At 40.6% G+C, this 22,901-nt stretch overlaps 1 protein-coding gene and 1 long non-coding RNA gene across 4 annotated transcripts in view; one reads left to right on the top strand and one right to left on the bottom strand.

Annotated features, from left to right (window-relative positions):
- Window positions 1–19,596, bottom strand: part of GLS (glutaminase) — a 69,613-nt gene extending 50,017 nt beyond the window's left edge. The window contains exons 1-6 of one of the 3 annotated variants that reach the window (XM_069781879.1): window positions 19,207–19,596; window positions 10,721–10,817; window positions 10,115–10,236; window positions 3,809–3,938; window positions 3,015–3,094; window positions 953–1,116 (exon numbers count right to left, since the gene is read on the bottom strand). In XM_069781879.1, the coding sequence (XP_069637980.1) occupies window positions 953–1,116; window positions 3,015–3,094; window positions 3,809–3,938; window positions 10,115–10,236; window positions 10,721–10,817; window positions 19,207–19,559 (946 nt within the window). In that variant the 5' untranslated portion in view covers window positions 19,560–19,596. Of the gene's footprint in view, window positions 1–952; window positions 1,117–3,014; window positions 3,095–3,808; window positions 3,939–10,114; window positions 10,237–10,720; window positions 10,818–19,206 lie in introns of those variants that run through there. The other 2 variants (XM_069781878.1, XM_069781881.1) reach the window with 2 other exon arrangements.
- Window positions 19,597–20,634: 1,038 nt separating this feature from the next.
- LOC138685138 (uncharacterized) lies at window positions 20,635–22,403 on the top strand. The gene is made up of 2 exons (XR_011324400.1): window positions 20,635–20,772; window positions 21,870–22,403. It is a non-coding gene; the product is annotated as an uncharacterized lncRNA (long non-coding RNA).
- The last annotated feature ends 498 nt before the right edge of the window (window positions 22,404–22,901 follow it).

Consider the following 22,901-nt stretch of genomic DNA (forward strand, 5'->3'; position numbering starts at 1 on the left):
TCTTTAAGTTTGGAAAGATGATTTTAAGGTATGTACTAAATATAATTATGTATCATTAATATATTAGTAATATAGATATTTAAGTCAGAACGCAATACAGTCCTTGACAAAAATATCATCCAAGCCTTACACTGTTAATTAAATATTAATTGCAATACCACGGCAACAGAAACATTGTTCCCTTACTGAGAAAGATCTGCTAGAAGAAACATTTGTGCTTCAGAGATAACATCCAGTATTTCCTCTAAAGCTACATGAGTCATCCTTCTCAAATTTTTGCCAGTGTTTTTAAAAATAACATTTTCATGCTTGAGAATTAATACGAAAAAGAAATAATCTAGCTAAGTACTGTACAAGAAATTCTTGCTAAAGCACTCCTGCCACAGGAAAAAAAAAACAAAACAAAAACCAAAAAACACCCCTTGTTTTGAATCGGTAGCCAAATTCAGTTTAGAATAATCTGTGGGAAGATGTGATCAATTTTGCCTTCTGGAAACTAGCCAGTGCTGGCCTTTGGCATCAGCATCTGCTTCTTAGAGGGCTGAGAAGGAAAGTGGTAAACATGTTTCTTAAAATCAGTTTAACATCTTTGATTCTTTCACCATCATTTTACAGAAGGCATGATTAAGGAACACTTGCTACCAACTCAACTAAATAAATATACATTTCCAGTATCTGCATTATCAAAATTCTTTGTTTTTTCGTACAGCTGGATAACTAGCAAATAGAACAGAAGTAATAAAGCATCTTTTACTAGCATTCTAAATTAGGCAAAAGTGAGTGACAAAGGATAAGCACACCTTGCTGATGGCAAAATATTTTGGGACGCTGTCTAATAAGAAGACTTAAAAGGATACAGCAAAATGAAAAGACTCAAAATCAAACTGTGTAGCTTGTTTTATAATTTTCTAAAATTGAGTATTTGCATTATTAAGTATTATATATCTCTTACCATCTTCATTCAGGAACAATTTGTTGAATCTTAATCCACTAGGCTCTTTACCAACATATCTGTGCACATATTCTGTGCCAAGATCATTAACAGCAATGGCATATTTCAAAGGCTTTACACAGGACTGAAGACAAAATGGAACTTTGGTATCGCCAACAGAATGCCTGGGAAAAACACAAGATGAAGAGGTTTGAAATTTCCTGTTTGCCAGCTGTGGCAAGTAGAGTGTTAAATGCTTCATCTATTCTTCAGCATACTAGGACTATTAAAAAAACACCAAAAAACTCAGAAGCATATTATCACTAAGTCTCATTTTAAAGACCATAACAAAACTATTTAAAGGTTTTAACAATTTCCTCCATAAACTAAGCATAACAAAGTCAGTTGTGGTGATTACTGCTGATGTAACAAAATAAAAGCAAGTTCAGAAATTGGTTTGTACCAGAGCAAAAAATTCACCTCAGACCTCTAGTATCACACTTACCCTACTGAATTGCAAACCACATACTCAACAGGGTACAGCTGACCTGAATATAGCCACTATACATATTTATGTCTATATAAACAAAGATGAGATCCAATTCAGTTTTGGAATTCGAGGGCAACAATTAAATAGCTGTATTTACATTCCTTTCCATAATAGCATAGGTATTTTATTACAATTATTAAATGCTAGCTTTTGGAAAGTTTACTTTCAACATCCAAGTCAGACTGCATCGAAGAATGACTCATACAAGCAGCATATGACCCATCTAGAGCAAAAGGCTCCAAGCAACCACTTGTCTGATGGCAAAATCAGAAGTGTATTTGCTTCTTTTCTTTGCAGAAAACACGAGGTTTCAGAGAAACTCGCAAAACCATTTTGGCATTATAAAAACTAACATTACACAACATTAAACATTACAAAAATTAGCTTTATAAAAACTTTCATTAGTACATGTTATAATATCCAAAACAAAGCAAAATGCCAATTTAAAATATTCAAAAGGGAGAACAATTTTATTTTTCAAGCTGTTCTACTATGAATAGATTATAATTCAGACACTTAAGCAGGGAGCTGAAAAATACTTCAGCTCACTTGTAAGCTCTTCCCCTAGAGATTATAAAGCATATGGCTAATAAGAAACAAACATACAGATCATAACGATCACATTAAAATGAACCCCAATCCATAGTCACCATAAGCAAGTCTGATGCTCTCTCAGGAATGACCCATTCCCCCAGGACATAAGCCAACACCTGAAAATTATGGTACTCAGAATATGCAGTATGACCATATCAAACTGCAGGCCAGCAGACACATGCAAGCTGATGACTATCTCACATTGTCTAGTCACAAAGGTACACACAGAACAGTTCACCTTACTTCTCAGCTAGATGGTGTGAGATACTCCTTTACATTTAGGCTCTTAACTGTCCCTGCTACACTTACTTACTAATAAAGAAAAAATAAAAATAAGATCACTCTAGCTATATCTAAGACCTACATACACCCTCACAGGAGAAAGTTTAATCAACTTGAAAAGCAAAATCACGTTAAGTTCTGTCCAGTTTCCACATCTGCATTTTAAAGAACATGGATCTGAATTTTTTCAATGACATATAGCGATAATATAATAATGCTACAGTAAGAACATTAAAATGCAGAAGAGGAACTAACTTAAGTACATCGTGACCTACAGAAAAGGTAATACAGCTTGAGGCACGGGTACTATTAGACAAAGCTCTTCAACTTCCAAACATTAATGCTATGTAAGTATTGTCCTTTGGTAATCACCTAAATTACCCACAGCTTCATTATTGTGTTTGGATCATAAGCGCAATATAATCCAGCTTTAAATACAGTATTTACAAATACTATTTAAACAGTATTTTATAATAGCAAAATAATTCAGCTTAAACAGAGAAGATGAAAGAACGTTAAGATCACCAAGTGCATTTTACTTCTTGAACAACTGCAGCAAAGCTTTTTCTTTATTAAACCATGAGATAACATGAAGTGCTGTTATGTGTCAGATAGTTTAAATAATTGAAATAGCAAAATCTAGAAGTTAGAATATACCTCTGTCCATCCACTGTGCAAAGTGACACACCCCACAAATCAGGGCTGAACTTGGCCAGCTGTGGAATATAGTCAGCAACCTATCACAATGTGAAATAAAAAGAGAGACATTACAACATCCAAAATATTTAACTGTATGTTAATATACTTTAATTAAAATGAACATCAATGGAAAGTATACACAAAGTACAACTGAATTATTCCACTAATAATCACCTAGTATATCTAAAACTTCATTACAGATTATTATATTCACTAGATCATTATCAAATAAAACCTTTTTTTGAACTTCAGCACATTCTAAGAAGAATATCTGTTCTGTGTTACAGCACATTCAGCATTTTCAAATCGTATGAAATTTTAGCTTGTAACAAAGTTCAGGGTTTTTCAACTAATTTATTGAAAATAAGCACTAGAATAAAGTTTAATTAGTAACATAGGTATGGTGTTAACAATTATTTCTGTCACACAACCCAACCAGTTGTGTAGAGTAGCATAATTCTTTTATAGACTAAGTCTAGTCTGACAAATTATATAGCAGTTTTATAGTTTACGTAAAATAAAGAAAGAACAACACTATTTTCTCATTCTAACCTCAACACTGTAAAAGATTGTTAGAGTTAAGAAGCTGTATTTCTAACACAGTTTGCAAGCTGCAGGCATAACTGAACTTCCAAAACTATTTTATTAAGTTACCAGTTTAACATTTGCTAAAAACATTAAGAAAAAAGAACGTATTTGGTTAATATCCAGAAATCTACAGAAGTTTGAGGTTGAATTTACAAACAGGTTACCTTTCCTCCAGATTGTTTTTTAGCACTTTCATATAGCTCATCAATATGTGAAGTAAACGACATAAAATCTGGAATGACAAACTTCCTCCTGAAAGCTTGAGTAAGCAACACAATATTACTTTGTACGCACCTGCAAAAAGTTTAAAAAGTTTATTAGTCTTTTGACAAAGTACTGTCAAAAAGCCTACTTAAGTAGCAATTACATGCTATTTAAATAAGGACCGTCAGTCCCTTGAAGTTATACGCCTACCAGAACAGGTCTTTATTAGAAAGACTTTCCAATTTTCCGCTTCGTCAGTTCTATTTTTTAAAAATTATTTACATTGTTTCATTGCATTCCTTTTCATGCCTTTTTACTTAGAGCTCCTCTTCAAAATTTCAACTGTGAGACTGTACTGCAAGGTACTATCAATTTGCCTTCAAGCAGCATCTAAGCTTGCAAGAGGGATCTAAGCCACCCATTTCTTAGGATCAAGACACATGAAGGTCATCTATAACCCAGCCCTTGTCCAAAGAAGTGTTAATTTCAGAGTTAGATTGGACTTCTGAGGTTCAGGGTTGGTTTCTCTCACTTTCAACTGGTTTCACGTGAATGCTGTCAACAGACAAAACTGGAATGAGTTTCCACTCTAATAAGAACAAAACCCTGTGGAAGTACTGGATAACATCTTCTAAACTAAGCAAAAGTTAACACTGAGCAGTACTGCAAGTCTCTTGCTTCAAACTACCACCACTTAAGGAATCTTTGCTGACTTTTAACCCAGAACACAGTTACATTATCATCCACACCCTCTGAACATCAGCCCATCTGGTACATCTAAAAAACTGATGAGGTAAAAAGGAAGGTACTTATCTAGGAGAAACAGAAGGGAAGGATCAAAACACAAGCTGAGACATGTTGCTGGGGGGGGGGGGGGGGCAGGAGCAGGGGTGGGAATTGGGAGGCATTATCACATCAGTTGAAATATGACCTGATAAAGGCTATTAACAGCCCTATCCCAGGGCAAGGAAGAGAAAGAGAGGTTTAACACCAAACAAACAGTTTCATTAACACGCTCATACTATGCTTTCTGGCAATGTTGACAAAAGCAGAAACGTACTGGTAATACAGACAAATGGAAAGTTAAAAACATCTAGGCCCTTACTACAAAAAAGAACATATCCTTCCAACAAACGTTTACTCAGAGAAGTAAAAAAATAATTTCTAGGGAAATATTTTCTCTTGGAATAGATAATTACAATAATTCTATTATTAAAAGTCATTATCAGCACAAAATGAAGATGCATGAAGATGAAGACCAGTGGACAGAATTATCTTCCCTTTGAATCCCATTCTATTTTTTTTTAAACCTTCAGTTTCAACTCTTTCTACTTAGACGACTTTATCTCAAATTCAAATGACAGCCGTTTCAAATGCTGGTAAGCACTACTCTCCGAGAGTGAAAGAGAAACAGGAGAGAAGTTTCCATTGTACACATTAGCATCTTAAGAATTGCTCTGTCTGCAATACACTTCTTTATTAGTCTATGTTAAAATTGCAATTGAGTTGGTTTTGTTGCAATTTGTCAATGCTTATCCACTCCTTTTTTACATATCTTGCAAAAAATCCTGTTCGTTTTTGTCCCCAGCAGCCTCCAATTACAGTTACCTACTCCAGGTGCACCAACCCCTTTTCAAAAGTAATTAATAACAGTTACAGCAGCTATGTGTGCAGAAGGAGTAACAACATAACATGCACTAGGTTTAAACTTCAGATGCACTTCTACATTGTCTGTACCACCTGCACAGCATTAAGCACTCTTGTAAGAAAAAAAAATAAATTCAGTTTACCCAAACCTATTAAAACGACTCAAACACAACGTGTGGAAAACAACAAGAAGGAAGTATGCACTGAAATACAGTCCTCTAATACCACATTATGTTTCTGAAACAGGAAGGGCATTTATACACTTACTGATTTACATCGAGTCTAGGATGCTGACTTCAATAATTCAATCACTTTAAGCTAGAGATTGAAACTCACTGCAGAAGTAGCTATGCTGGTTAAGGACATTACCTATTTCTGCAAGAAGTTGTTGTTCCCAGACTTCTGCCAAGGTCAGTGTGTGGGTATTTATCCTGGTACTCCTTAACCCAGGCAAATCATATGAATTCACAGACCAAATTAAATACAGGGGCTCAGTTAATCTAGATGGGTACTTGGAACAATTACTGCATAGACAAAATAACAGGGGTCTTGGTAAGCTCCAATTAACAAGGCAGTAATATTTTCAGTCAACAGAGGACACTAGCCTTCACAGCCTCTAATATTCTGCAACTGACATCTCCCCACTGGAGCTTCTAACCGCTTTATGTTCCAGGTAACCCTTTGGAGACAAACGGTCTCAGGCTCAGGAAACTGGAGCAGTAGGAAAAGATCACAGGGAGGAATTTAAGTAAATCAATATATTGATAAATAAAAATCTTTCTACAGTCAAATTTTACAAACAACTTTGTCCTTATCTCCCTAGAATTGTTCAAGATGGGTACACTAAAAACTTCCCACCTCAGATTCTTCCTTTTCTCCAAACTTTATAATCTCACCCTAAAAAATTCTGTCTTGCCAAATCCCAGTCCAAGCATTTCTTCCCCCATTTGAAAACATATCTTTTCAAACTATAAAACTTCCCTGATGCATTTGGATTCGGAAGATTAGGATGCAAGTCTTATGATCTATAATAACTTTCAGTGACTTGTATAACCTGAAGGTATACAAATATATTTATATATATTATATATATATAAGTTTGGCAGTTTTTTTGGATACTGCATCTTTGGTCTCTAGCATAAAGTTAGGATCACTTTGTTTCCTTTATCACACAACTTGGTACATTTACCCATTCTTTTTCAAATTTTGGCTCGGACTGCTGATTATTGCTTCCCTACACAAAGTAGATACCTGCTAAAAACACAGTTTGAACTCCCACCAATCTGAAGAACTGTTCGACTATCTATATAGCTGAATGGACATCTTTTTTCCTGTTTAAAAAGCTACAGTATAAGCATTACAGAAAGGAATGTGAAACGTCATTTCCAAATAGCAAGACTAGGTCTGTAGAAGTCTTCAATATATTTAGACATTTTAGAAAAAAAAGTGACATTAGTTTGACAAATGAGGTAATAATATTATAACATAGCAGAAGTCCTCTACATCTTCTCTCAAAAGCTTTCTAATTGCTCAAATAGGATGAACACATTTATTAATACCTGGGTTAAGTATATCTAAAATGAAAGTCTTCCTCAGGATTTGCTACCTAGAATGAGAGAGCAGCACAGCCATTCGGCAGCAAATAGATAACCCTGTTTGATATCCAGCAACAGATTGTCAGGTTTATGCTTAGAACATGACATACCCAGATTGCTACTTCCTACCTGCAGATCAGAGAAGATTTAGCTAGCAAGATCACAGTTCTGGGTCAGTAAAGTGGGACAGACACCACCCTGTGACAAAGGCTAAGTCTACAAAGCCAAGTAAGTTATTCTGAAAAAGAACTGGGTTTAAACCTCAGAGTTATAACTGTTACTCAGTAGCTATTATCTCATTCAAGTGTGCCATTTTCAAAATAACTCAATTCTGATTGCCTCATGCCTTTCCTTCCCTCCCCACCACCCCGCAACCCTCTTGGCCAAAATACTGTTAGTTAAGAGACAGGGCTTTTTGCAAGCCTTCTATTCTTCTGTTAGGAACAAGCTGTGAGTTAAAGGAAAAACTAAGAGGGGTACAAGGATTTCTCACAAAGATTATTAGAAATTTTTTTTACAAACTAGCTACAATGTCATAGAAACAGATCTAAAAAAATAGGATATGTCAAAATGTGCACAATTCATGAGGAAGATTAGCATGTGCAATCTTCCATATTTGTTAAGTTGCCTAAGTTTCATCTAACAATAGTTAAATAGTACTACTACTACTTTATTAAGTAGTATCATAGCTAGGGTACCAAAAAAAAAAAAAAAAAAAAAAAGGAAAAGAAGTCACATAGCAAGCTAACTAGCATGCTTCACTGCTTTCAGTCAGCAAGCTGTTCTCAGCAAGGTATTGTTCATGCTACAAAGACCACGTGTATGTTATACAGACGCAACATGAACAGCTAATTCAAGAAATTTGTCAAGTGCTCTCTCTGAAATGTGTACCAGTGAAGCCTTCAATCCAAGAAACTCTGGAGATGAAAGATTAAAACCCCAAGTTGTTCTGCCTGTAACAGAGATTTTTTCCAAATTTTTAAGTGGAGAGCACTGTAAAGCCAAAAATCTTCAAAACAAAGCTTTAGTCAAATTGGAGCCTAATGGTTAGAACCTCTAAAAAGGTGTTGAAACTTCTGTTACAGAGACGGACAGTACAGATGCATGAGCTAACGTATTTTACAGGTAATTTCTACTGGACTCGATTGATTTAGTCAAGCTTATGCTAGCACTGCTCCACGTCACTTATCCTTGATGCCTTCTTTGATCTAGCAGCTTTGGATTCAAATTCAACGGGAGAATTACACCACTGACTTCTATGATTAGGGAATTGAAGCTTCAAAGTCCTGAGGTAAGTACAGCTGAGTAGATACACTGTTATATTTCAAACCTTAAACACTTGGAAAAGAAGAAAAAAATACAAGAACCTTGTACGAGTCTGTACACAGCAAATGCAGTGTACCTAGGAGAAACAGATAACTGAAGTCTGGGGGTTTTTAATTTATAAAAAAATTCACACCTGCTCCTGTGAAGGAAAAATCTGCTATGTGAAAAAAGATTCACCTCTCCACCTTCTATATAGTCTTTATGTTCAAAACTCTTCCTACACAAGAAGCAACTGTGTAACCTTTCTACGAATTATCATAGTAACAACCACTCCCCTAACACAGAGGATCAAATCCTAGAGATGTGAGGTAGAACACAGGCTAGTCTTGCTAATTAGCAATCACTTGTCCTTTTTTAATATAGAGCCCTTGCCTAAAAACATAATTCATAGGTTACTATTACAAACAAGCTTTCTAGTATAAACGTAATGCATAACAGCAAAAGTATTTCCTTTCCAATCCAATCATACACCCAGGAAGGTTTCTGACTGTAACAATTTAGAGTTTTTACTGTGCTGACAAATAAACAATGAGGACCTGTTCTTGAACTTAAATACACGAATAAAGTTAGTCCATGTTGTACCTTTAAGAAGTATCCCACATTTGATTAAGGAGTTGACTGGTTTGTTATTTTGTCACACACACAGACATTCATTTTTTCTCAATGGACTTCCAAAAATGTTTATATATATTTAAAAAAATATAACATATATACTTTATATTTACATAAACCAGGTAAATATGTAGTATAAGCATATACTGTATATTTTATATACTTATATGTAAACGCACCTTTTTTTTTTTTACACACATACACATAGATTTTAAATTGTAACTGAGAGAAAATAACACTAAACAGCATTAGTTCACAAATTCAAAAAATGTTACAGAACAACAAAAATGTACCAATTTTGACAAAAGTATACTCTTCATGAAAGAGGCAAGTTTTAGATATTATGTCATTTACACAGTAAATGGAATAAAAATATAGACTCAAAAACAGTCTACAAATTTCATTTCAAGATTTAAGAGCCTCTAAACTTTCAATCTTTTGGCACACAAGAACTGTAAGCAGGGGAGCAAAGGAGTGTGCTTGGAATGAACTGAAGACAACCTGAACAGTGCTAATATTGTTCAGCTAACTGACCACAGACTTTTCTTAAAAAAAGCTTCATTAAAATATGGCACATAAGTCTTTCCCAAAACAGACCAAAGCAGTGTCTACAGTCCTAACTGCTCTCATCAATACATATCTTGAAATTTAACTTCACTCTATTTTTCATACACTCACTTTTAGAATTAACTACATACATACTCTGAACATACAGAGAAGCAGCACCCTGAACTTCAGATTAAAAACTGATGATGCAGCAAGAGAGTTTTATGTACTCCTACTAAATATTCCATGCTGCATCAATTAATTTATTTGGCATCTGACCAAGAGTTGCAGTATGGGGTCAGATACACATGCAAACAACATTGATACATTAAACCCTTGTGGAGATCATACAATCTGTCTGCTGCCTGAAACCACAGAACAAACTCATATGAAAACAGCATCAGTAGGAGTGTGTGTTTGACTCCCTTTCTAATTACACAATGATTTAGATACCTTATGTCTCTCCTAAGACAGTAGTCAGTAAGACACAGACAACATTCATTCAGAATTATACAGTTACATTATTGACAGAAAGTTTACTTTTTAAAAAGGTCTTTGTCCAGCATAACACCATCTGAAGTTGTTTGAAGTGTCAGTCTTAACATATCCATGCACTCTTTCAATCGCGGATCAGATGTACGTAATCCTGTAGATTTGAGTGCCTATTACAATAAAACAGTAATTATTAAAATGAGAAGATATGCTATTACAATCAAGTTGTCTACTGCTCAGTCTTATTTATCAGGGTAAGAGACATCTGCCGCTGTGTTATCAACACAAGAGACATTTTTACATCTTATTGATCCTTTTGCCATTTTGGCTGCGTCTTATGCCAAAGGATTAATGTAATTTGAAATCCACAATGGTCCAACTACATTTTATGCAAGTGCAAATACTACCCAGCCCTGCAATAGACACAGATGCTTTCAAGCATACTCTTTTGCACAGCAAGGAAGTGAGTAACAACACTAGCACACTCATTCTCTTAATTACAGAAACCTTGCTGGGGAAAAAAAAAAAGTTACATTCCTTGCTGCAGCAAACCATGTATAATACAAATTCTTTGCTTCGTATTCTTGCATTTAGGAAGTTAAAAAACTTTGTAGCAGTTAGCTTTCATACAGCACTCTGGAACAGTAAACTTACAGTTATGAATTTATGAACTGGTATTTTTTCTTGTCCTTCTGCAATAGTATAGAAAAGTAGATCTTCTAAGCTAGGAAGGAGACCTTGCTTCATTTTACTAAAAAAAAAAAACAAAAAAACCCACATGCATAGATTAGTTTAGTGCATATTTTTATTTATACACATTTTTGCATTATTCACAAGGAAATGCATTTTTCACTACCAATATAACTGCTACCACTAATTTCAAAGAACACTTTTATCATTGAACACGAAGCTTAATTCAGCTTTAAGTAGGGGAAAAACTTGGTAATATTAAAAGTAGCATACATATACTTTACAAGAGCAAACATTCTTACCTGCAACATAGTCATGTTTTTACTAACATACATTTATTGTTAAGATTATATTTAGAATTGTTTTTCCCCTTTTCTTGATGTTACAGAGTATAGACATGTTACTTGCACAGAGGATAAAGTATTTATAAGACTCAGAGACCCTACGTGCCTCATTTCCACAGGCAAGAGAAAGAGATGATGAATGTGTATTATTTTCTTCAAAATAGTCCTGGTTTTAGGAACTCCTAAGAGGAGTCCTAAAAGCCCTTGTCCTTCTAGAAGCTTATGTAAGCCACATCAGTTACAGTGAAAGCAAGCAAAGCCATCTGCAGCATAATACAGTAACCTGAACCAGCTCAGGCACCAGAAGCAGCAACTCTCATCATGCGTACTTAAAAAAGTTAACATGCAGTGTAGATACATTTTTAATGGTCACTGTGTTTATCAGTGTAAATACACTGGCTCTCCAAGTATTCCATGTGTTAACTACTTGACTCCGAGATACACTTTCTGTACGGCTGCATTTTTTTGTAACTTATCTCCATTTTAAGTAAAATGTGAAGGAAAACTACCACATTAAGCATCAAGATTCCTTCCAAGAGAGAAAGCCGCAATACTGACAGCCTTCCATCAAAGCCTTTGGAAGTTCTCTATAGGTTTAACCTCAAGAGTTTCGCCTTTCCTTGATATTCCAAGCACCCTGCAGCAGGCAGGAGCACAAGTCTGTACTCAGTTCTTCACATTTCCCCTCTAAGTACGGCATCATAGCAGTGTACACCTCCAAACTGCTACAGGCAGTGACAGCAAAGGGCTTCGGATCAATTCTTTTAGTCCCCTGAAGTTTGTTTCTAGACAAAGCCAGCTTAGAGAACACCAATGTTCTGATGTTTGACAAGCAAAAATACATAAAATCAAAACAAAACAGTTCTCTAGTAAACGTAGACATAAACTAACTAAAATGCAGTGTATGCAGTCTTCCATTATTTTAGCCATCAATTTTAAAGCTCAATCTTATAATCTAATAACATTGGCAATACTTTGTTACTATACTTTAACATATAAAACTTATTGCCCAAAACTAGAACGCTCAGTGGCAATTATCTATTTTTATACACATATTCCTGTGTGTACAAAAAGCAAGTCTAAATTCTAGTCATGAAAGTTTTCACAAGATTAGTAATTCTTTGAATATCAGTACTCAGGTTATAACTACGAAAATAAAATACTACAACTAAGCACAGACCCTAGGTAGGCCAATGCAGTCTTACAGACTGACATTTAATTCTCCTTCCTCTCCCAATACTAGCTTACTCTAGCTCAACAGGTCAGATTTATGATTATTTTTAATAAAAATCTGATCATATCCAAATACCCTTTTAAATTTAAGACAACCTCTAGATTGCACTCGCCTCCCTCCTTTCCTCATAACTAGCAATGAAAACCAGTAGTAAAAATCTCACCTCTCATTTTCCAATTTATTTAAAACACTGTACTTACATACTAAGAACAGAAGACAGCTTTGTAAGCCAACAGAACTTTCCTTGTCTTTCAGCCTGGATTTTTTTTTTTTTTTTTTTTTTAAGTGATGCTGACTGACTAATGCACAGACAGGCTGGCAATTCAACCAAGACAAACGCCTGCAACTACCTCAAGCAAATTACTGAACGCCCTTTTTGCTAAAGAAAATTCAAGTCTTCCACGCAGCACATTGCACTTTCAATCTTTTGAGAACAGTATGTCCAGTCAAGCCAACAGAACCAAAATTACTAACATACCAATTAAAGCTTCATCCTGCATCTGCATCCTAACTCTGCAGCTACGTACTTTTTTAAAGCTATGCTGAATTACATAGTCTACACCCCTACATTTTCCACATATTACACACAGCATTTAACTAAGCTCCCCAAAGCGTTAAGATTTCATGTTTTAAGGAATGTCTCTGCTACAAGACTTGTTACTGGATTGAAGGTCTGACAGAGGAAACTTCCATATTTCACTTTGACAAAACAAGCCAGCAAACACATTGAGATATTTTAACCAATAACCTATTTAATTACAAGTTTCTGAGCTATTACTCAGAATTTTACAGCTGTTCCAGATGTGGAATTTGTATCTGGAAGGGTGCAGAAAAAAAACTTCAGACATTTGACCAAGATTTTTATCTGTCTCTTTGTAAGATTTTAATCTGTTACAAAGATATGCACCTTTCACAGCATAAATTCTCTCTTGACATAGTTTCCATATCTTTCACATCTGGTGCTGTTCAATATTGGGTCAGTCAGCCTAATTTAACAATGGATCTGCACTGACTGCCAAAGCAAAGAGGATGGCATTCAATATATTTACAGAAAATTGCTCTTTGTCAAATAACTCATCTTTGGATAAAGTTTATCAGCTAAATAGAAGTGGAAAGGCTTGCTCTGCAGTTTATCAGGTCAGTGATGTCAGTAACTAATGTTTGCTTAACCTAAAAGCTATGTTTTGGCACCGTGAGCACACTTAGCAAGATAGTGCTGTTCAGCACACATTGTAGAGAGCTGTTTTTCAGGTCAGGGAACTTGCAATTTCCACAGTTGAATTAAAGTGGAAATTCCAGTTTATTCTATTTCATGAATAATAATTTTTGATACTTATTTCCCTTCTCTAAAAAAGAAAAAATAAATAAGCACCAGACTATTACACAACTAGACTCCTTCAGTGGTACTCTAACCTGTGGACTAGAATACTGGTGGATGCTCCACACTGCTGTTTATTTAAAGAAAAAAAGAATGCAGGAATCCAAGCATAAGGACTTTGCAGTTCATATCAATTATTCCTTCCTTCAGCTCTTCCTTCTGCATCAGTATGATGCTTATACCAGATTCCACGGAGGGTTTCATTTTAACGAAAGCTGAATTATAATTTCTACAATATAAAAGAGGTTACATTTCAACTACAGTGAAACGTTCCTACTTTGTGCTTCAAGATGCAACTGGCAAAACACAGAACATGACTTCTAGAACAACAAAAGCTATAAAGCTATGACACTGCTAACAGTAGTTTCAGGCTCATTATTAATCCTAAGACACCAGTCATAAAAATATGAGGTCACAACAATTGTCACAAACAACGGTCCCTCAGGGGTCCATATTTGGACCAGTACTATTTAATATCTTCATCAATGAAATAGGCAGTGGGATTGAGCGCACCCTCAGCAAGTTTGCAGATGACACCAAGCTGAGTGGTGCAGCTGTCACGCCTGAGGGCTGGGATGCCATCCAGAGGGACCTGGACAAGCTCGAGAAGCAGGCCCATGTGACAAGACCAAAGGCAGGGTCCTGCACCTGGGTTGGGGCAACCCCCGGTATCAATACAGGCTGGGGGATGAAAGGATTGAGAGCAGCCCTGCCAAGAAGGACTTGGGAGCACTGGTAGATGAAAAGCTGGACATGAGCTGGCAATGTGCGCTTGCAGCCCAGAAAGCCAACCGTATCCTGGGCTGCATCAAAAGAAGCGTGACCAGCAGGTCAAGGGAGATGATTCTCCCCCTCTGCTCTGCTCTGGTGAGACCCCACCTGGAGTACTGTGTTCAGCTCTGGGACATGGATCTGTTGGAGCAGGTCCAGAGGAGGGCCACAAAAGTGATCAGAGGGACAGAACACCTCTCCTATGAAGAAAGGCTGAGGGAGTTGGGGCTGTTGAGCCTGGAGAAGAGAAGGCTCTGGGCAGAGCTTACTGTGGCCTTTCAGTGCTTAAAAGGGGCTTATGAGAAAGATGGGGACAAACAGGGTCTGTTGTGATAGGACAAGGGGTAATGGTTTTAAACTAAAAGAGGGTAGATTTAGACTACATATAAGGAATAAATTTTTTTACAATGATATAAAATGTAAAGGTGGTAAAGCACTGGAACAGGTTGCCCAGAGAGATGGGAGATGCCCCATCCCTGGAAGCATTCAAGGTCAGGTTGGACGGGGCTCTGAGCAACCTGATCTAGTTGAAGATGTCCCTGCTGACTGCAGGGGGGTTAGACTAGATGACCTTTAAAGGTCCCTTCCAACCCATGTTATTCTATGAGCCTATGAAAGCTGCAAAGGCTGCAACCCACAGTTGGTAGCCACTCTAAAACAGGCATCTTGAAGAAGTTGTCACCCTACTACAGATAACTGATCTCCAACGGAGACATAAACACCTGTCAAGTCATTAAGTAACTACTTTCTGTCCACTTGCATAGTTAAGACACTGATCCCATTAACAGTGGTGGGTAACCATTCACCTGAGAACTTACCAAGATTCAGACAAAACTACGTATTTATAAACTTAGATCAAAGATGAACACGGTTTAGTAGATGTGAAAGGGTTTATGGTAAAAACAAGAACTGTTGCTTCAAAACCTTGGCCTCTAAGGAAGTTATGAAAGGTCTAATGAAAGCACACTTCTAACAGTTTCTTGCATCTGCGAGTATTATATCCACACTCCAACAGGAGTACCAGTGAGATGAACCACTGCCTGGTTACTACACAGTTATTCCTCTGGATTCTGGCCTGGGTGCAAAAGCAAGATTAATTTTAAAAGGTATCCCCAGAATTCATCCCTGTCCTTAAAAAGGAGCACTACCACTTCCTTGTCATTTTAAGAAAAAAAAAAAACCAACAACAAAAACACACCCCACACTTAATAAAACACTTCCATTAACCATTTTGCTATATTCCATATACTAGTACCCATCACTATTGCAATTTAGCTATACTTTAAAAATTAGGGTTGCTCACGTTTTGCTCCTCCCTCCCACCTTACCCAAGGCCACTGTAATTTAGAAATAGCTTATTCTAAGATAAACTACTTTTGATCCTACTACTGTCCAGCATAAGATGTAAGAACAATGCACACTTACACTGAAAGTAAAAGTGAACAATGCACACTTACACTGAAAGTAAAAGTAAACACTATTAAATATTACACAAGTTTATCATTTAGGACTGTACTAGGTTATTGTGTTTTAATTATTTAAGCATGAACTTAGGTATGATTGCATTTTAATCCACAGCCTTCATTAATCAAAACTGCCAGTCTGTGACCACTCTCAGTTTAAGCTCAAATATTTTTCCTTTCCAAAATATATTAACTTTCAGGTGGATACACAGAGTGAAGGCTGGATAGAAGGGATAAGGAGGTGGTGGAAGATGTTTAGGAAAAAATGCACAAGGGGATCTGGTTATGCAATGGGATACTAGTTATTTCATCAGCCACAGACCTCATAATTCATTCCCTCTACGAGGAATTAAACTGTTCTAAATTTCTGTACAGTCTTTGCAGAAAACATTTCAGGTTTTCACTTGCAACTCCTACTGTCTGTACACGAGCACTGTTAGGCAAGCAAACAAGCAAGAAAAATCTTAGTGCTGTCTTTTGACATTGTAGGTTATGTCAGTATCCTAGAACCATTACCTTACAACCAAATAGAAAAAAATAATCCCCTGAAACAAACAAAAAAAGGAAAGCATAAAAAGGACTACTGTCTTCCCAGTTGGGTCCACAAGCCATCTGCCAAACACAACTCAAATGTTACATACTGCTGGATGGCAAAGTGCTGGAATTGGCAGAACACACAGACTGCACTGACTTAGCCCAGTTGTCAATTCAGTTGAGAGACCTGTCTTTTGAAGAACTTCACTCTTCTTCTGAATCCTGCGCTCTGTCTTAATATAGCAATGATTTCCACATGTACTGTACCATTTACAAACGCTTAAGGAAGATTTTCATAATTCTGCATTAAGAAAATTAAGAATGAAAGTATCCAGCAGCCTGGGTAATGTGCCACCAGGAATTCCTGCACACCCTGAACTGAAAAGAAACTGTTTCCAGTTTTTTCCTTGTTCATAACTATATGCTATATGTTTTATTTAATTGTTCCTTGTTCATTTTGCAGTAAGGCTCAAAGAACAAGCATCTGACTTTCAAATACATCCTCTTGTCAAAAGCAAAAATGATTAAAAGTGTATAACTGGTTTGTGACTACATAGTTTTACCAGACATACTAGAAATTATAGGATTTCCCTAATTGATGCTAGCTGTAGGAAGCTGTTATAAAAGCTCAGTTGAAGAAAATGTTACCTCTTTAATAAATCACCTTTTCAACATCCTCAAAAACCCCTCACAGTTGGCATACTGGTTTTTCCTAAGTCTTTAATGGTACCATCTGTATTTCTCATAGAAAATGGAAGCACAACCTTTATAAACCACACCTCCTTGAGCCACAGCTGAATAATTTTTTTGTTCCAGAACATTAGGTAAAGAGCTAATTCAAAGAGAAGACTTCATGTATGTCAAATAATAGCACAACTATAATAATAATAATAATACACACATGGTTGTGTATTATATTGTATATGGTTATATAGCCTGACATGCACGCATTTTTTAAGGAGTTTGACAGGAGAAATTATAAGTGATGCCTTTAAAGAAGACTACATCCGATTGAAACTAAAGGCTTGAACCAAGCTGAGCAGCTAAGACATTTGGTGGGAAAAAGGGAAGAACAACAAGATAGCTTCTTTCCACACCTGCCATGTTGAAGGAGCATAAGTTCATTGTAAAGATAAAAAAAAAAAACACAAACCAAACCCAAAACAAAAACCACAACTCCAAAGCAGAACTATTAACGAGCTAAGGGCTGAAGCCTTCCTGACTGGCCTTGTGGAATCTTTTCCAGACATCCTCTTAGCATTAAGCTAACAGAGACTTTGCCCAGTGTTGAAAAAAGGTACTCCTTTCTCAGCCTTATTTCCTCTGTCTTCTGCTTTTTTCATCTAGGTAATAAGCATAGCAAAGCCTGGGAAAGTGGCTTGGGTTTAGATTTTAATTATGCTGGCCCATAAGCAGCGCAAAGACAACACATGGGCTGCCTACAGGAAAGCCAAGGGGCATGCTCAAGCACACACAAAGGAGATGGGTCTTCATGGGGCTTGCAGTTAAGCTGTCAAACTTCTTGTAAAAGGTTACCAGAGACACTAAGTGTACCCAGGTCCAAATAAGCAATGGGCAAACTGTTAGATGGGGGGGGGGGGGGGGAGTGGTGTGTGTGTGGATATACGAACAACACTTTATCAAGACCTCCATAGTGCTGAGGACTAACAGAGCAGAGTGCCAAGGAGAACCATCAATTCATTTGCCTCATCATTATACTCTATTCCCATTATCCATTACTGGGCCTTACCAAGGATGTGAACTGGAGCTGACACACCTGTCCCCGACCACTTTTTTTAAGCATATTTCAGGTTCTAAGTGAAGGAACATTAACTTCATGAACATACAGAGTCTTGGCATTCTATTAGCTGCATGAACCTTTGTCACTTAGGGACACATCAGGACCTCCTGGCACAGGGACACGTTTTTCAGCACCTACAAACATTTGTACACACCACTAACGGGTGGTAATACCTATCCCTAACTGCACTAGGTGTAGACATGGAGAACACGAGTGCTGCAAAACTTCCAACGCATAACGACACACCACGTATATTGCCCTTAATAATTAATGTAAGATGACACAGCTTTTACTTATCTTGGAAAATATTTTACCAAGTCGCAGCGCTAGAGAAGACACACTAATGCACGCTGTCCCCTCCGGGCCAAAGCGCAGGCACCCCGCGCACACACGCGCAGCCTTCTTCGGGACGGACCCCACGCCAAGCGGAAGCTCCAGGCGCGGGGCGGGGGGGGACGGGGGACGACGACAGGACCCCAAGCAGCGGCGAGGGCAGCCCCCAGAGCCACACACGCTCCCCGCGCCACGCGTCTGCGCCTCCTTCCCCCGCCGAGCCCGCCCTTCGCGACCCGCGGCACCCCCTCGGGCTGCCCGGCACCGGGCGGGCGCCCCCGAGCACCCACCCGGCAGCCGGGCCCACACCGCGGCGCGCCCCGTCCCGCCCCGCGGCCGTGACAGACCCCGGCCCGCCGCGGTGCGGCCCCGGGAGCCCCCGGGAGCGGCGATGCCTGCGCGGCGCAAGGGCCCGGCCCCCGCACCTGCCGGGGAAGCGGGCCCGCCGGCCCCCGCGCCCCGCCCGGCCCGGCCCGGCCCCCTTCCGCAGGCACCACGCGTCCGAGGGGGAAGGCGGCGCTCACATGGCGCCTCCGCATCCCCCGCCGCCCGGCCCGGCCCGGCCCGGCCCCGCCGCCCCCCTCGCACTCACTTCTCCCCCCCGCCGCCGCCTCCGGCCAGCTCCTTGCCGCCGCCGTGGTTATTGTTGTGGCCGCTGTCGGCGGGGGGCTCGCCGGGGGGCGGCGGCGGCGGCGGCGCCTGCGCCCCCTTCCCCGGCTCCTCCAAGGCTCCCTCCGAGCGAGTGCACAAACCCCGCGACGAAGGCGGCGGCGGCGGCAGCCCCGGGCCGCGGCGGGAGGCGGGCGGGCTCGCGCCGAAGGCGGCCAGCGGCGGCGGGAGGCGCCTGCGGCCGGCGCCGGGACCCGGCCCGCCGCCCCCAGCCGCCCCCGGCGGCCCGAGCAGCAGCAGCTCCCGCAGCAGCGCCGAGCGCCACAGCCGCATCATGCTGCGCCACTTCCCTCCGCCGACTGCCCCAGCGCGGCGGCCTGCGGCGCCGCTCGCGCCCCGCCGCGCCCCGCCCCCCGCTCGCCCGATTGGCGGCGGCCGCGTAACTGTCAGGCACGCGGCGCGCTCACTGGCCAGCACGGACGCCGCTCCGTGACGGGCCGCGCCCCCGGCGAGCCGCCGGGGTCTGGGCGCGCGAGGCCGGCGGTGCGGCGGAGGGAGGGGGGCCGTGGAGGAGGGAGGGGGGGGGAGGGCGGGCGAGGACGCGGGGCCGGTACCGCCCGCGGCCGGCGGGGCGGATCCGCCGCAGGGCGCGGAGGGGAGCGGCGGGGCGGCGGCGCGTAGCGGGCCGGGGCCGCCGTCCGCACCGAGGTCACCCCGCCCTTCCCGCCGCCTCCATTTTCTGTCGGCCCCGGCTCCTGAGGCGGGGAAAGCTGGCGTCGCCGCCGCGCCGGCAGCGCGGGAGGGCCCGGGCGGCGGCGGGGAAGGGGCGGTGGGGCGAGGCCGGCACCTGCGGGGCGGCGTGAAACGCTCCCGGCGGCGCTGCCCTCCCCCGCGGCGCGCAAAGGGGTTGGAAACGGGCTGGGCTCCGGCGGCGTCGGGCTTAGGTTGCCACGGACGCGGGCCGTTTCCCAAAACGTGCCGCTTTCAGCTATCGAGTGCGCCGCCTCTAGCGGGACGGAGGGGCGGGCGGCGGGCGCAGGGGGGCCACCGGCGCGGGCGGGCGGGCGGGCGGTGGGTACGGCGGGCCGCGGCCTGCCTCAGCCGCCCCCGGCCTACCCGTCAGGCACGGCGGGAAGGGGCTCGGGAAACAAAAGCGCGTTAGGGATGCCCTGAGCGGCGGAAGAGCGGTTCCCCGACGCCGGGGGCCAAACGCTTCTGCCGGTGCCCGGATCCCCTCGTGGGCCTCCACGCGCTGGCGACGAAAACGTAATCGTGTAGCTCGTTGCCAAAACTCGCTGCGAAGGCCAAAGCGTACAACTTGAAAAAAAAACCAAAACAACCCACAGATAAGAAGTAAAACACCTGGGCGCCCGGGTGAGTTGGGCGCGGCTGTTCTTCACGTTCGCATCATCAAACATTTAATCAGAGCGTGAGAGTTCTGCTACTACTCATCTACGGGTCTCAGTTTGGGAACCGCTCACCCGTAGTAACGCAATGCCAATGGCCAAAGTGGGAAGAGTAGCAGAAAAGAGCCGGGCTTCGGCGCAAGGTATAAATGTCACTGCTTACGTATGCGTAAGCTTCTGTCACAGCATCCCGACGTGCTGCTTGCCAGTATACAGCATCTGGGAAGTCACAGATTTTGCAGTTAGTTGGTGAAAGTCTTCGCTCGTGTAACCAATTGCTAAATTTCTCGTAGATGAGTACAAATCTATACTAGTAAATTGTATCCGTTGTGAGTAGAAGAGGAGATCTGTTGTCATACTGCTTCATCAGTAATGCCGACATGAAAACCAGTATTTAAGTTGCCACTAGCTTTCTCACGTCAGGAATCATAACTTTCGGAGCAAAAATGTAAATGCTTCTGGCATTCTGAGCCTATTACTGCTAATTTCCTTGTGAACAATATCCCCGTGCATTGAGGTTTATTTCTTTTGGTATGTTTATTATGTTCAGGGGAGGTAGGGGTGGAGAAGTTGTAGTTCTGAGTTAAAATGATCTTGCTGCACACTTTATTGGAAATGTTTTACTCTGAAGATACTGATATTCTCCACCACCTCCCAGATTGGAAGTTTCAGCTCTCCAGGCATGGTAAATTGCTCTTAAAGAACCACGTAAATCACAGAGGGGTTTTTGTTACCGGTTTTCCATGCAGTCTGAGTTTGAGCTAATCACTACAAATAGACATTGAGAATAGCCTTTGCTGGTACTGACACTGCAGCACAAATACCCACAGGAGTTCCCTATGCTAATAAATTGTCACAACAGCCATGAGAGTTTTTGGAAGCAGATTTAAAGATAGCTGATAATCTAGGCCTATAAAACGAGCCTCAGCACACCAATGGTTTTTTCCTTCCCACTGAACAAGGAAACTTGAAATACCAGTGTGGGATGTGCAATTCTGTGCTGCACTTACTTCACATACAAAAATGCAAAGTACCTACAGTTCTCACATAATAAGTATGTTACTTATTATATTTCCTGGAACTAATTCTGGATTTCCATTTGCTAAGTCTTTTTGGCAAGCCAATAACTGCCTCTTTTATCCTGCCACCCAATAATAATATTTCTCATTTTTTAAATTCCGTTATGTAAAATACTCTAAAGATAGAAGTCTTGCAAGCACCTTTTCCATTCTCTTTACAGGGTCTGCTGCCATAAGACCAGAGACAGCAAGTGCGCTTCCAGTATGTGCATTTGGTCACTAATTGAACACACAGTTCTGCAGACACTTACAAGGTTCCCTGCTGATTTTTAGTGCCAAGGTGATATTTTTGGTGTGACAGCTGCGCTCTTTCACAAGCCAGCTGTTTAGCAACTGACCTGGTTCAAAAACTTGTCTAATTCAGTTCTTATACTGTAGAGGGGGAAGAAGAAGAATGCAAAATGTAGTGATCTGGAGCTTTCCTTTTAGTGCTCTGGTTTCTGTTCAGAACATTGCAGATAAGGCTGTGGGAAGGAAAAAAAAAAGTACCACATTAACAAAAATATTTGCCTTTCATAACAGTACCCCATGTTACACATTCTTGACCCTACATGAACTCTTTAATTTTACTCATTTCCTTTTTTTTTTTACTTCATATGCTATTGCCTTATTCCTTTATTTAACCTGTGATTATCTCTTCACATCAGTAATCTCCCAGTGCGAGTATTCTTCAATAAAGCATTTCTTAAAACTTACTTCAAGAAATTAATCCACAACTTCTCTCCCTGAAATTTCCCATGTGTGTGTTTTAGCTCCTCAGGGCAGAAAAGGCAAGTTGCTCTGTGTGTGGAACTACAAATACAGAGATCAGGAGCAATGCAAAGTGATAAATATAGTTTCAGGTTCACAAAGTTGAAGGGCAATAGTGACTCATTCCCTATTCTGAGAACTTTTGCTGCATATTTCAAGTCATCACTCCTTGCTCCTACTATGACTAAGCCTAAGAAGTTTCAGCCAGTGATTCTTTCCTCTCCCAATGGCGCAGGTATACTAGGGAGTCTTAATTTAAAGGTGGAATTTTTTTTTTTACTTTTAAAATAAGCCATAAAAGATGAAGTAAAGATAACATGAGAAATACGTCCATTTGCTTGTGAAAAGTGTTACACATTAAACCTGTTAAACTGACTGATTTTTGTTTTGACCCAGATGTTAAAATGGGTTTTCCCATAACTCAGAGAAACCCCCTTTAGACT

Source organism: Haliaeetus albicilla, chromosome 4 (assembly GCF_947461875.1).
Source record: "Haliaeetus albicilla chromosome 4, bHalAlb1.1, whole genome shotgun sequence".
Classification (NCBI taxonomy): Eukaryota; Metazoa; Chordata; class Aves; order Accipitriformes; family Accipitridae; genus Haliaeetus; species Haliaeetus albicilla.